Source organism: Chenopodium quinoa, unplaced genomic scaffold (genome assembly GCF_001683475.1).
Source record: "Chenopodium quinoa cultivar QQ74 unplaced genomic scaffold, ASM168347v1, whole genome shotgun sequence".
NCBI lineage: Eukaryota > Viridiplantae > Streptophyta > Magnoliopsida > Caryophyllales > Amaranthaceae > Chenopodium > Chenopodium quinoa.
The window spans coordinates 1,530,946-1,547,283 of record NW_018745080.1 but is presented as its reverse complement, the minus strand read 5'-3'; the positions used below and the strand labels follow the sequence as shown (position 1 = coordinate 1,547,283).

Sequence of the window (16,338 nt, the reverse complement as noted above, 5' to 3'; positions counted from 1 at the left end):
CCAAACAAATTTAGGAAATTCCTAGGAATTTAATTAGGAAAATAACTTCCCATAAAATGCAATTTCTTATGGGAATTTAATTCTCATGTCAACCAAATAAGGTCTTAGTATATGTATACCATCACATGGACAATCTTGTATTTTTACTTTTTTCTTTTTACTACCAAAAAACTTATACCCAACCCCTATGGTGCAATAAAAAAATACAGAGGAAGTATAAAAAATGCTACAGTGTGTAATTGGTAATAAGTCCATACGACTGTGTCCAAATAAAACTCTATATATACGGAGTACATGTTAGACTTTGCAAATTCCGACCTCGAGTGTGATCGAGTCCTTTCCGACTACTCACCCCTCTCATATAGAAAGTCTTGGCTCTTGACTCGTGACTATTGACTTTATGAAGCATGGTAGTTTTCATCAAGACATTAGAATAGATATGAAATTAAATACTTGTAGATAGTATAGGTGTTATGTTATTCAGTGTCATGCATGGAATAAAAAAGAAAAAAAGAGGAGTATTTTAATACCAAATGGTTCGTATTATTCCTGCTAAATTAATTGGCAGCTGCAACTCTTACGAAGCTGAATTTATCGCACTTATATGCAAGGAGCTTAGAATTGGCTATCAATATGAAAATTTCGAACCTACTAGTATACGCAACTAGATAAGGCTTGTGTTAAGTGCTCCATAATCAGGATATTGGAAGAAATGAATGCTCTCATCTCATCAAATATATTGTCTCGAGATGATCTACAATCCTTCGTGGTCCGTTCAAATCTCTCATGTCTACATCCAGGGAAAGAAACTGAGCGGCGGATTGGCTTGCGAATCAATGCGTCTCTCAGCCTACGACTTTCTTTGTCAGAATATGATATGTTCCTTTAGACTTAATTCGGATCGTAGATGAGGACATTAATTAGGGGGGTTGCTTTGCCTCACCTAATTCCTTCTTAGGGCCGTTAGTTTGATTTTGTTTTCATTGTTTGTCGTGGCTTGATTATTTCTTTTCTTTATTTTTGGTTTTCCTCATTTGAATATATAACAAAAAATAGTACATATAGTTCCTAGGACAAAGAAATAATGCTATGTCGTCGCCTCTTCTTAAACAAGTACGTATTCAACGCAATATAATGATCCGGCCTCCTCATTTTAAAATTAATGTGTCAAGACTCAAGACTTAAACCACCTCTTACTAGAGAAAGTAGAAAAACAAATGTATAATCTGCATGTAATGGTAAGCTACAATCTTTTTAAGCTACAAAGTACTCCAATGGTAAGCTTGCATGTAATACTTTATTTACTACACTATATGAGCTGAAAATTTCATTGCTAATTTACTTACTTTTTATCAAAAAAAATTCCAATAATACAATTTCATAAGTTGTGCCCGCTATCAATATTATAATTTACTCCAATAATATAATTTCATATAAGTTGTATTGTACTTGTACTATGAGATGACTTGCTTGCAATTTGATTATTTGAGCTTATACGAAGTATTAAATATTTTCATCAAGAGTATTGATAACCTTTCTCCCTAAATTTATTTGCATATTTTGTAATCAACATTTGACAATACACTAAATAAAACTAATTAACAAAACAACATTTCTTAAAAAAAAAAAAAAAAAAAAAAAATCAAACTTAACAAATTAAGATCAATTCAAGTTATAGCTACCAAAACGTGACCAAATATGCTCCACTAAATCAACCTTTAGCTGGTGATGCATTTGTCTATCTCGGATTGTTGCATTTCTTTCAAGGTATGACTCGAAATTTTCCTCATGTTCCCGATGCACATCATCAACAACACTTGGTGAAAATTCATCATTAGAAAAGTTTTTGTTATAAGTGTGACGCTCGTCTTCAATAATCATATTGTGTAATATAATACACGCATCCATAATATCGTTGATATTGCGTTAATGCCAACAATGTGCAGGCTCACGAACTATAGCAAAACAAGATTGGAGTACCCCAAATGCCCTCTCAATATCTTTTCTTGCACTCTCTTGCTTTTCCTTAAACAAAAGCCTCTTTGGGTCCCGAGGATGTGAATATTTTTTAACAAATGCTGCCCACTCAGGATATATGCCATCAACTAGATAATATCCCGTTTCATACTCGGTGCCATTAATGGTAAAATTAACCTTCGGAGCTCATCCTTGCAATTTCTCTTGAAACAAATTTGATCTATATAGCACATTAAGGTCGTTGTTTGATCCTACAACACTGAAATATGCGTGCCAAATCCATAGATCTATTGAGGCCACAACTTCAAGCATTATTGTTGGATATCCATAATCACCTCGAGTGTATTGTCCTTTCCATCAATAGGGCAATTTTTCCATGCCCAATGCATACAATCCAGACACTCCATAGCCGTGCTCTCACCAATCTTGATGTACTCGTCAACAGCATCAGCTGGAGTTCCATAAGCTAATATGCGAATAGCAGCAGTGCATTTTTTAAGAGGGGACAAACCCATTCTTTTTGCAGCATCAAACCTTTGTCGAAAATATTCAGTGTGATTTTTTAAGGCCTCCACTATTCGATTGAAGACCTCTCTCCTCATATGAAAACGTTTTCGAAAAAAAATGTTCCGGGTATATATACTGGTTGTTCAGAAAATCTTTGTATAAATGTTCTGCACCACCTTCACGATCACGATGAACAACCTCTCTCGGGGGTGTTTCATATTGTGAGATTATGTATCACCCGATTTCTTCATGTGATTCATCAAATAATTGCTCTTCCCAAAATTTATCCTAATCAAAGTTATTACTTGTAGAATTTGGACTTTCAGACATTTTAAATTGGTAATATATGTATATATTAGTGGAGTAATAAAGGATAGAATGAAGGTTTACATGATGAAATAAAATGCAAGAAAATATAAAGGTGATAATATACACGTTAATACAAGTATATATGCTACTTACTATTGTTTGTATACATTTTATTTTAGTTGATTTCCTTCATATGTTAGTGCTAATTTAGCTCCACAAATCCAGGAGACATAAGGGTAAGGAGGAATTAGTACTATGTAAATTCCTTCTCTAAATATAGTGTTGTATGACCCGATAATTTCTTTTGCATAACTAACACATGAAATGTATACTTCTTAAAAAATTTACAAAAGAATTAAAAACCATGTATTCTACTTTGGATTGGATGAGCTAGCATAATTAAGTACTTTCCCGATCATTTTTACTTGATGACTTAGATTTATCATGCATGCATCATTTATAATAACAAAAGTTAGTCAAGTAATAATTAAAGTTGTTGTATACATATATAATGCTTTCGTAAAAATATAAACGTGTCAACTGAAAAAGGTGTCATTGTATACATATAGCAAACTCTCGTAAAAATATTATAAATAATGTAAAAGATATACTCGTGTTGACTAAAAAACGGAACAAGTATATATATATATATATATATATAAAGTTTTTTTATCAATCAAAGTTTTTGTATACATATAACAAACTTTTGTAAAAACGCATATAAATGATAAGTCAAAGTTAGTTCTATATTCCCTCCTATCACATTTTTAGCTTATGCCAAGTCATATTTAGCTTATGCCAAGTTTGATTCTTAACTCTTCTAATAATGATATGATGAACCATTCAATTTCTTTCTCCAAATTTTTGTGCTTTTCATTGTTTAGCCATGAGTGTTGTTGGTTCATACATACATACATACATACATACATATATACATATACATATATATATATAAGTTTACTCATTTTTCAAAAATGAAATACTGAAGGCAAAATAAGAAGTAGCAAATTAAAAACAAAGCTTTAACCACTAATGATAGAAAAATAACAAAGAGATCAAGAATGCTACGAAACTTAATATATAACATTAATAATAAATTAAACATTACATAATAAAAGGAAAAGTTTTAATAAATTGCTTATTGAGTTCAACATAAAAACACCTAAAATAATCCCCTCTAATAAATTAAAATAAATAAATAAATAAACCTTAAAATACTTAACTTAATAGTCATCATATTTATCTAATTTGTGATTATGACATTCCATACTTGGCCTTAATGATTTCACGTACTTGCTCATGATTTTTTCTAGCATTTTCGTCCATATTAGATGTGTCCTTGCAAAGTATCATGAAATCTTGTTGTCGAATGTGTTCTTCGCACAATGAAAGTCTTTTGGACTGTTGCACCAAAAAAAAAAGAAGTCTTTTGGACTGTATTTCTTGATAATTACCCCATTTCTCGTCAAGATGAACTGTTTTGCTTTTTTACTTTACTTTTATTCCTCGCAACTGCTTTAGCCGCCTTTTGTCCCATTAGTCGTTTATCTCCAATGTCCACGTTATCAATTTCACTAGTATTAGGATTTGAGGAAGAGGTAGTGTTATCTGTAGGAATAGAAATCTTTGTTCTTTTTGTAGAACTACTTTGTGTAGAAACATAATCCTTCCACTTCAGGGCATTTCGAAGAATTTTCCAAGAATGTAAATAAGTAAATTTTTTTTTTCTTGTTTTCACTTTTGCTAGTAAAAAGTTTTTGGGCATTACTAATCATTTGGTCATCATCATTGCCACTAGGGTGACCACTTTTAATCTGTATATAACACCCATTGAACTTGCTAACCTCAGGACTCATTTTATACCAGTGATTTGTGGCTTGCTCAATGGTTATTGGAGGGCCTTCCCTTCTCCACTTGTTATAGTACTCTACAAGTTTTTTTTCCAATAATCCGCCTTATTTTGATTGAATCAGTTGTGAAATCTAGCCAATTATTACATAAATCTTCATCCATGTATTGGGTCCATGAAAGCTTATCTGTCGACTTACTATTAGCTTGTGCATTTACCTCTTGTATATTATCACTTTGAGGAGTGTCAGATTCCATTTGAGACCTTTGGAGTGATGATTCTTGGTGCATGCTAGATGCCTCTACACCTTCTCTTCTTGTAAAATCATGAACCATATTAGATTCACTTGAAAATGGAGGTTGAGGATAGTAGCTTGACATGGTGTCTTGCAAATTAGGCATTGTAGTATTGGGATAATAGTAGTCAGGGTGGTAGTCTGTTTGAGGGTAGGAATTTTCGGAGGTGAAATTTCCACTGTTTGATGAATTTCTCAAACCAAAATATTGACTAAATGGATTATCCGCATCATCCATTTAAATTTACGAGGAACTAATTGTAGATATGAAAGTATTTTAAGATTATGTTTTTGTGAAACAATATACCGGTTGTATCTTAAGTTTTAAGAACTTATTTATAGATGCATTAGTTAATAATTCAAAGCTAAATATGGTTACCAAATATTGTACGTTGGCTAAAATTTTGGCAAAATCTCATGTTGACAAAGTCAAGTTTGTTATTATATAAAGTAATCAAAAAATTTGAATTTAAATATTGTCAAAAAAAATTTCAATGAAAAATGAAATATACAGTACGAGTGAATGTGTACAACCTATAACCTTGTAAACTATCGGAGTAAATGTTAGTCAATTTTTTTTTTTTTAAAAAGAAAAAAGTCTACCTAGTTATATACTAGGATTAAGATTAGTCAACATCACCTACCTATATGTCAGTTAATGATGATGAAAATAATATTTTAAAATTTATTTTTTTAGAAAAAGATAAAAAATGATGTTGCGTTATCTTTTATAACAATTGCATATCACGTTTCATGGAAAACCAATCGTGTCCCCTACTCTTCAAGTTTTTAAAATAATTTATAAATACTTATTTCGAAGCATTGTAGCTTAACTCAACAATACTGCTCAAGAGAGCAAGTATTTCAATAGTGCTCCAATGGTTAAGCAACACTTTTATTATTTTTCGTATTTGCAAGCAGGTCCTTAAAAAAACACCATTGGAGCTGCTCTAAAATATTCCAAAGTTGCAATGAAAGTAGTACGAAAGTTTGTGAAAAAAAGATAACATGAGGAAAAAAATTAAAAAAACATATAAAAACGGTAAAAGTTAACGTTAAAAATTTCTTACCAAAAAAAAAAAAAAATCCTAACTGCAAACAGAATTAGACACGCAAGATATCCAATAAGAGAAAGCCGCGTGAAATATCACACCCACAAAAAAAATTCTGGAATATTTCTTTTCCTTCTCCTACCTGGAAAACAATTTGCACACCTATTTCTTCAATTTCTCTCTCCTCAATTCCTGCAAATTTCATCTCTTTCTTTGTCCTTCTACTTTAATCACCTAATTTCGTTACCAATTCATCTTAATCTTTCATTATTCAAGAAACCCCTCTTTCAATTCACAAACCCTAATTTTCTCACTTAATTTTCTTTGATTACTCAAGTTATGGCGTTCAGAGGTGGTGCTGCTCCCTTCAGATCAAGGTAATTACGATCAATCAATCCCAAATTATCAAAAATTATTCTTCAATTTGAACTTGATTCTAATTTTTGAAGTGAATTTTGATTTTAATTTTTTTTTTGAGTGTAGCGATGGGTTGAGTACTCGGCAGGTGGGAAATTCAGATGAGATTCAATTGCGGATTGATCCAATGCATGCTGACCTTGATGATGAAATTATTGGTCTTACTTCTCAAGTTCGAAGGCTTAAAAATGTAATTTTCTTTTTGTTCTTTCTTGTCTTAATTATTAAAGCTTCGTATATTACATGAAATTAGGTTATTTTATAGCATTATTGGATGAAAATTTTAGGAATTAATCATGTATTTTGAAAGTATTTAGAAGGAAGAACTTTAGAAGGTACTTGATTTGTCACTGGTTTGATGTGGAAGAAGCTTATTATTTAATTTTAGGGATTTTATGGCTCGTTTGGTAGTCGGTTATAGATAGCGTTAATGGGATCAATTTAAGTGTAATTTGACAGGAAAAGTAATATGCTGGATTAATGGATTTGTTTGTATATGCTCTGAATTCACGGTAGCATCACCTGTTGTATATGATTGTTTTATTCATATTTTTAGAAGACTGGGCGACCTATTGTATCTCGTTTCGTACATGTTGATGGGTGGATTTTTGGAGGAGGGAGTGTGCCTTTTATCATTCAGTCTAAGGGGGTTTTGCTAGAATATATTGTCGAATTGTGGTCTTGGTTAGGTGCTTTTGCCACTAGGACAATCGAGGTTCAAGATGATTGTTTTATTTGGAACTTAGATCTTGCAACCTTGATTTAAAGTCTTGACACTCTTGAGTTTTTGTTTTGGGTTAGTGATTTCTGGAGAGTTGTTTGAACCTTGTTGGATAACTAAATATGAATTTACTAGAAAATTTTTCGTTTTGTTAGGTGCCCCAGCACTTCTTAGGTACTTTCATCCTTTGTCTTGGTTCATTTTTTATGTTCTTCTGTTACACTTTCATTTGGTTTCTAATGCTATGATTTTTATACAGGTAGCACAAGAGATTAACTCAGAGGCAAAACTTCAGAGTGACTTTGTAGATCAGTTGGTAAGGCATCAGCTTAATCTTCTATATTTATAGCATTTTTTTTGCTTTGACTCGATATTTTGAAAATCTGTTAAGTTGTTTTTGTGATATCACTGCTTGTTTTCTCTTTTGGGTACTTTTCTCTTCATCAAATGCAACTCTTGACTAGCTTAAGGATTAGAATGCCTTATTATAACTACTATTTTGTCAAATATACCTTAAGAATAGGTTCCTGCTTTCCTTTGTTCAGAATTTTCTTGTTATGTTTTTTTTTTCCCTCAACCTATTGCTGTGTTGCCTTCTTTCCCATTCACCCTCTTTCTGTTGGAATTTCTTTTCATTATCTGAACCCCAAAAGAATCAGAATTGGTTCCACATTCTTGCTAATGTTGATGAATTCTGTTTCAGTGTTGCAGATACCAGTAACATGACCGGTTTTCTGGTCTTTCTTGTTATATGTTTAATTGACCGGCCTCTTTTAGGATTAGACTTTCTTAAGTATTTTCTGAAACTGATGCTCTTTTCCGTGTGTGGATATTAACTCAACCTTTGGGGATTTTTGTAATTTACATGCATGAATGAGTATGTGACTTTTTAGTTGAACAGAACCATATGATAATGAATTGTTTTTTATGTTCATGTCATGAGAAAGGAGATAGTGAAGGTTGCTGTGAATCATATTGGTCATCAATAAAACTACTACAATTCAGTAAACTACTCCGATGCTTTTTATGACATGTATTGTGTTTTTTCTGTTACAGCAAATGACCCTTATCAAAGCTCAAGCTAGTTTGAAGAACAACATGAGGAGAATAAACAGCAGCATTGTGCAAAACGGATCAAATCATGTAATGCACGTTGTTCTCTTTGCTCTTTTTTGTCTCTTCTTGGTTTACTTCTGGTCCAAATTTTCCCGACATTAAGCAAATGAGTCTTGTTGACTCCTTAGAGAAGCTTCTATTGTACTGTACATCTTCCCAGCAAAGAAAATGAAGTTGATTCTAGTTATTTTTAAAAATATCATCTGTTAGATCTTTCTATTTGTCAATATTTGCCGAAGCATTTTTTTTTTGGACAAACACACTATGAAGAGTCTATTACATTGATATGAAACTGATTGCAAAATTGAATATGTTGAGAGCCAAATTTTGACAATCTTTAACACTTGGTCATTAACAAATATGATAAGCTTGATAACATTGACATTGAATAACCTACTAATGCTTTGTATAGTACTCTATATTCCTCATGATTTCATGAAGTTATTGTAATGGGATCTAGCGAGTTGAGTTTTGGATATGCACCAGCATTCATGCATCAAAGTGGTAGCTAGCCTTGCAGAAATGCAAATTATATATAAAAACTGTAGTACCATTTTGTGACCAACTGATACAAGTATCATGGATAACAAACAAGAATGAAATAACATGAAACAATACAGAGCTATCTTCTCCGTGAATAGCATCACAATACAGAGCTATTGATAGCAATGGTATATACAATTATACATGCCAATGGACCCAACTCCCACACACATGCATCAACCAAATCAACACACGCCGAGTGAGGACTAAGAAGAGATATCTCCTTCCGTTTATGCATAGTGTGCTTACTTTTTTCGAAGTAATATAGTAACAGCATATGTCTCAACAGGTTGAGCATCAACCAAACGTTGGAATGCATGATAGGTGAGCTTATCATACGAAGGGCCGAGTATTTCTTCTCCAAAATGACGCGAAACTAGTGATTCTGAAAATGCTCTAATGAAGTTTGTTACGTTTTGAGCTCTTTCCCATTTCTCTTCAATTTTATGTGCCACATCAATCGCCATTGTCTTAGAATTTTCTACTGTGAATGACCCTTCCTTTTTTTACTATGCTTTCTAGTTGCTCCGTGCTTGCGTAATATATCGGGAAATCGAATTCGTCTAACATCTCTTCTTTAATTAATCCCTGAGAACACATAATTGTAAAGATACTCTTAAAACAAAAATTTGATTGCAAAATGCTTTTTGTTCATCATGAATCAATAATGATTAAAAATAAAATCATGCCCTAGGCCAAGCACAAAGCCACGTAAATAAAGGAGAAAATGACCACATATAAGCCAAATAAGGTTTTATCTTAAAACCATGATGGTGATAGGTGGAGTAGCTCACCAATCTTATGTCTTAGTCATTCTCCTCTTATTTCTTCAATGTGGAAGGACCAATCCTAACTCACATGTGGGTTATTTACTTATTTTCCTAACAAAACTTGATAAAGGTAGATAGAGTGTTATACCTCAAAAACAAGACAAGTAAAGGCCTTGGTGAGTAATTTGAGCTCGAATGACGTCCAAGTAAATGAATCTGTAGAACATGGCCGACCGCTAAGGGTCAAGAACATACAGCCATTGCGTACCACTTCGTCCGAGCGACGTTGAAGGAATTGGGTGAAGTTTTGTTCAAATTGAGCAAAGTAAGCTTTTGCAACTTCCTTGAGGCTTGTTTTACAGATATAAACATTCCCCTGGTTTATTGGTATACCTTGCTTATCGTAGAGTCCACACGGTGCCTTTATATAATACATAACCATGGAATAGACTAATTAGCAAATTTAAGTATGGGCCAAGAAAGAGATTGATTAGCTCAGTGAAAATCACTAAGATAAAAGTCGATTTAAACAAACCTTAATTAACCAATGAAGGGTGTAATTTGCATGGACCAAATGCAAACTATTCGGAGGAAAAAGGCTATCATAATAAGAACCGGGAACAACCTTCACGAAGCATGAGGGCACACCATCATCTTTAGTTTTAAGCTCTTCTAAATTCGTCAAATGTCTATATAACAAATTGAAATCATTTGAGGGAAGATCATTCTTGTCACCAATGCTACAAAAGCCAATGGAACCGGGCCCACACCACATCCCAAATCAACAACATTAAGGCAATTAGATTGGCCTTGTTCTTCTGAAAGTAGAGATTGTATTGTATTCTCCAATATATTTTGGCTCATCAACCATGCCTCCTCCTATTTCAATAATTATACACAACTATAACAATTATAGTTTGCAGAAAATTTTAGATATAATTAAGATCAAATTTAATAATAATAATAATAATAAAAACCTAAATCTTTTAATTTTCGTAAAATAGATTTAACCATCATTACTAGTTACTCGTAAGTTCGTAAAATAGATTTAATCATTATTAGTAGCTCGCTACTCATAAGAGTAAGGAGAAGTAGGTGCTAAGCTACAAAGCCGGCCTTACTTTCTCTTCTTTTTTCTTTTCCGATCCTTTTTTCCCTTTAATAACCCTAATTTCATTATATTTCCCCTCTAAGCTAAGCATGAAGTGTATGTTCGATTAAGCAAAAGTACTATAAATGGACATTTACACATACATGAAGTTTATATATATATATATATATATATATATATATATATATATATATATAATATATATATATATATATATATATATATATATATATATATACATACGAAGTAACTTTTAAATATCCATTATTAGATACTCCTTCCATTTCATAATGTTAGTCCCATATATTAATTTGGACGTTTCAAAAAGATCTACCCATATTGAAGATGTTCTATTTTTAACTTAATTTTTTTGGACTTAATTGGTTGTGGTTTGATGATATGACTCTAAGTAAGGAAATCTCTACCTTTAATTATGCATTATGACTTATGCTTTCCCAAAAATAAAATCAAAAAAGTTAAATAAGGTAAACTAATTATGAATTATTTTGTACTTTAATATTAGATTCCAAATATTCTTCTTTTCTTATTTTATGTGATTGATTCCATATGAGACTAACATTATAAAACAGAGGGAGTATATCATTATTTTTACATATAACAAAATTGATTTATTGATAAAAAGCCGTCATGCAACATCTATAAAGGATTAAAAGATATTGATATCAAACAAAATATTATAAGAGAATTGACTGGACATTATTGAACAAAGATGGTTGCATACTGAACATTTTTCAATCAAATTTTAAGTGTTTTGTCCATGTTCAAATAATGAGTTTCTTTTAGGTAAAATGAACTGAATATGACCAAACGTGAAAAAATCAGGAGAGTAATAGTATTGTGTTTAATTTAACAGAAATTTCTTCTACGTAATTTTCAATTGTTAATTTTATAGTTAGGGTGATGTTATGACTAGAGAAGATCATATTACCTGCACAAAAGAATTTTGAAAATAGTTAAGCTCTCCATCACCAACTCTCTCTCTCTCACACAGTTTTTTTTTTTTTTTTTTTTTTTTTTTTTTGATGCAAGCCGGAAACCTCCTCCTTGTTTCCTTTTTCTTTAAATCCTTTCTTTGTTTCCTTGCATGGCTCTAGCCAATTATAACCCTCCTATTTATAACACCCATCAGACATCGACTTTTGTAAGTACCCCAATTTGACTAGATATATAGGACAATGTGAAATATCGATAGGTAACATATTTATTTATCATTAAAAAAAATATAAATTATAACAATTTAATATTTATAAATTTTGTATTGAAATGATTCTAATAAGATCTCACATAACTATTTGTTTCTTATGTATTAATCAGTCCCAATAGTTCAAAGCGAAATATGCAAATAGTATAAAAAGTCAAATTAAAATTTAACACTTAAGAAAATGGAAGAAATTAAAATTTTAATTATTTTTTCTTCTCGCAATTGTCAATAGTTGCCAAACATACATAGAGAGGAAGAAGTAGTGCCTAAATGTTCAATCTTTTTTATGTTATTTTATTTTATATTTATGGAGTATGTAGTAGTACTCCATAGTAATTAAAAGTCAGTTTGTTAGTCAATATTTCGTTAGTATATACTTCACTGAAATTATTTTATCTTATCAAAACTTAATAAATCTCATTAGAACTTATTTTAGCTGTAATTTGAACTTAGGTAACCCATACTCCTTATTAATTCTCAATAGAGTTTATATCCTTAACTTATTTAACAACCCTTAAAGTAAATAATTTATGTTTTCCAAAATAAATTTGTTGGTGTATTACGAAAATCCAAAATTCTAACTTAAATTTTATCTTATCTAAGTTTAATTAAATTTGTTACTCGATATATCTAAGAGTGTGTTTGGATTGAAGAAAATGGAGGGAGAGGAAGGAAAGGGAAATTGAGGGAGGGAGTTTCTTTCATTTGGATAAAAATTTAGGGATGAAGGGAATTGGAGGAGAGAGAAATGAAGGGATTAAATTCTAAGAAAATAATCCCTCCGACAATAATGGAGAGATTTGGAAGGAAAACTCATCCTTCTTCCTTCCCCTTCTTTTCCCTTCCCTTCACCTCCCTCCCTTTCTTTTCCTTCCCATAACATTACCCAAACAAACTAAAAAATAAGTTGAAACATACCGCGAAGTGGAAGATAATTATGATTGAGTTGGGTAACCGGGTGAGTCAGAGATTGCCAAATAAATAAAATAAACTACCATAATTGGAAAGGGCAACTTTGCAACAAACTTCCTTGATTGATTCATGTTGACATGTTGTAGCAATTGTCGTCCACACACAAATACATACTCTTAGGTACTCCGTATGTAATAAGTGATCCTTTTCATTCAAGTTTCCTTTGGACATGCTTTGCTTAACCAGTGAGGAGTTAAACCAATTAGGGCTTGCCAAGAGAAGGAAAATCCTTTTTGAAAAGTATATTCAAAACAAACAAAACCCAACTCCTTTTAACAAAGGTTCCCATATTTGTAATGCTGTGGGTAGGGGCTGGGATTTGTTCAAGAATAGCCTTCAATGGGAACCACGAGATGGTCAGACCATCAGTTTCAAGCAGATGCCATGAGGAGCCTTCTGGTGGGTCCTTTAAACCAACAATCTCAACTTCAAAACCTCAATTCTCTTCCCATCCATTCTAAACCTGAACTAGAGGAAGCAATTCAATTCCAACTATCTGATGAGCTCTTCTCTAGAATTGATGGTACCTTTCTAACCAACAACGATGATTTTAATTTCACTGGTTGGACTAAAAAGGGAAAGTTTGACAGTAAACTGGCAAAAAGCTGCCTGGTTAGTAATAGAATGCAACAAGGTAGCAATTATTACAACCTAAGCTGAGATTGGGACACTGTATAGAGAGCATATACATATCCAAAAATAAAACTTTTCATCTGGCAGCTGATATGGGATAGACTTCCCACCTCTGCAAACCTTTTCTTCAGAAACATTGCCCAATCTAGTGCTTGCACCTTCTTTCAAACCTTAGATGAAGATGCAGATCACATCTTCTATTTCTGCATCAGAGCTTCTGAATTTTGGTCAGAACTCTGCATCCCCCAACCTGCTCCAGAAACAAGAATGAACCTCTCCCCAATTGGATTCTCATAAACTTGAAGTCAAGCAATCCAACCCACAAGTGGATCTTCTCCCAAACAAACAACCCTCTTGTAGGCGTCGTTCAAAGCGCGCCTACGTTAAGCATGTGGTGAATATGCTTGGCACTCATAGGAAGTGGGAATTGACATATACGATTAGGGACACGACTAGGGACAAAGCAAAATAGGGAGCCGCCAACAAGTTTTTAAGGAACTTGTAAATCGTTCACGGATCATTTAAGGCAACCACGAATAAGGGACAATGATAGGTAACAACGATTTACCCGTGAAAGTTCACTACTAGAAAACAGGCCATTTCCGGCGGAAAAATTCCGTCGGAAACACCCTGAATTCCGTCGGAAAACACTGTTTCCGACAGAAATTCCGTCGGAACGTGTTGTCGGGAGACCTTTTGTAGGAAAAACGGCTTTTTCGTCGGAAATTCCGTCGGAACAGTGTTTTCCGACGGATTTTTCTCGTAGGAAGGAAAGTTCCGGCCACCGAAAAGTCCGTCGGAAATTTCTGACGAAATACAAATCCGCCGAAAACTTCAGACGGAAATTCCGTCGGAAATAGCAATAAAAAAATTAAAAAAAAACCCACCACCACCCCAACCACCCTACCCCACCCAATACAGCCACCACTTCCCCACCCAGATAATTTAAAAAAAAGCCCAACACCATCACTTGCCCACCTCCCCTTAACCACCACTCACCACCACTCAACACCAGCCCCCACCACGCACCACCAGCCCCTCTCCCTTCCTCGTCACCCCACCACTCCACACCGTCACCCCACCACCTAATCTCCCCACTCCCCGCCAGCCCCACCACTCCTCGCCAGCCCGACCACGACAACCGGCCTCCCCAAAAAAAATCAAAAAAAAAAACAACCACAAAAACAGTAAAAAGAATCGAAAAAACATACAAAAATTAAACCAAAATTCGATAAATACAATTCAAAAATTAAACCAAAAATATCGAAAAATATAATACAAAACAATCAAAACCATAAAAAAATCAATCAAATCGAAATTTAATTAGAATTTCATATAAAAAAAACGATAATTATACATTAATAATTAAAGGAATACAATTAATATTACAAATACAAAAAAAACTAAGTAGATCTAAATCTAAGATAAATTAAAACTAGATATAAAAAAAAAACCTTGAGTGTTACGCCGTTGTTGTTGACGGTGGTTGTTGTTGATGTTGGTTGACGGTGGTTGTCTTAGATAGTTGTTGATGTTGGTTGACGGTGGTTGTCTTAGACGGTTGTTGTTGTTGGTTGAAGTCGTTGTTGTTGTTGGTTGAATCGTTGTTGTTGTTGTTGTTGTTGTTGGTTGAACACAGAGAAAGAAAAGAGGAAAGAGAAGAGAGAGAAAGAGAAGAGGAGAGAGGAGAGAGCGCTGCACAGAAGAGGAGAAAGAGAAATGAAAGAGAAGAAGAGGCGCTGCATAGAAGGAAGAGGAGAAGAGGAAAGAGGAGAGGAGAGGAGAGAGAAAGAGAAGGGAGGCGAGAATGAAAGAGAGTTGTTGTTAGGGTTTACCTTTTTATATAACTTATTATTCCGTCGGAAATTTCTGACGGATTTTAATTCCACCGGAAATGTAATCTTCCGACGGAAATATTCCGTCGGAAAGCCTTATATTCCAACGGATTTTAATTCCGTCGAAAATTCCGTCGGAAATTTCCGACGAAAAAAAAAATTCGTCGAAACTTCCGACGGAATTATGTGTCCGTCGGAAACAGTCCGTCGAAAATCGACCTATTTCTAATAGTGGTTACACCCTATTCATAATCCATGAGATTACTAACTCCATGTGGTTCGGAACCGTGAAAGGAAGATCGAGGATGATGGTATGAATTGAGTCATGGAGTCACATTCGCCCGTATTGGCCTCTACTCGATTCTTATTGCGAAAAGTGTTTCCTGCGATCTCAAAGGCATGTAAACAGAGATTCAATTTGCTCCAAACTATTATTAGGCTAAATTGGTTGAATGTTAATGCAACATATAATTCTAAAATATTGTGATCACTTCAATTAAACAACAAGATTAAAAAGGAACCTAATCGGTTGTCCAAATTATCTTATTAGGCGTTATATTCAATTACATATTCCCTTTAAACATGCAATATGGTGATCGTAAATATAATAAAATTAACATCAACATTGGAAGCAATTTAACCATAATATCGTTAGTCAAATCAAATAATAATGAACCTAATCATGATACTAGCAACAAGAATAATAAAAAGAGTAATTAAGTGAATTAATTACTCACGTTCCGCGTTTCTTTAAATTGCTACATCATGAATAAAACGTTAGTAACTTCAATAAAATATAAAATCAAATTGATATTAAATTAATTAAAGTAGAGTTGATTTGGGGCCAAACCCTCAGTCGGTTCTACCTTTCACATCTTGGTTTAAGTATGGAACTCCGGGTGTTGTATGGATTCCAGGGAGTGCTTATGGAAGGAATGATATATTTAGAAAAATAGGTTTAAGGCTTAGAATGTGAGAGAGAGAAAAGAAAATGTGTGTTGCTGCCCCG

The 16,338-nt window shown here is 33.2% G+C and overlaps 1 protein-coding gene and 1 pseudogene across 1 annotated transcript; one reads left to right on the top strand and one right to left on the bottom strand.

Annotated features, from left to right (window-relative positions):
- Positions 1 to 5,834: 5,834 nt before the first annotated feature.
- On the top strand, positions 5,835 to 8,440 carry LOC110709706 (bet1-like protein At4g14600). The gene is made up of 4 exons (XM_021887932.1): positions 5,835 to 6,366; positions 6,473 to 6,596; positions 7,387 to 7,443; positions 8,184 to 8,440. The coding sequence occupies exons 1-4, from the start codon at positions 6,329 to 6,331 to the stop codon at positions 8,343 to 8,345; spliced, it is 381 nt and encodes a 126-aa protein (XP_021743624.1). The 5' UTR covers positions 5,835 to 6,328; the 3' UTR covers positions 8,346 to 8,440.
- A 578-nt stretch (positions 8,441 to 9,018) lies between these two features.
- On the bottom strand, positions 9,019 to 12,932 carry LOC110709576 (annotated as a pseudogene).
- Between the last annotated feature and the right edge of the window lie 3,406 nt (positions 12,933 to 16,338).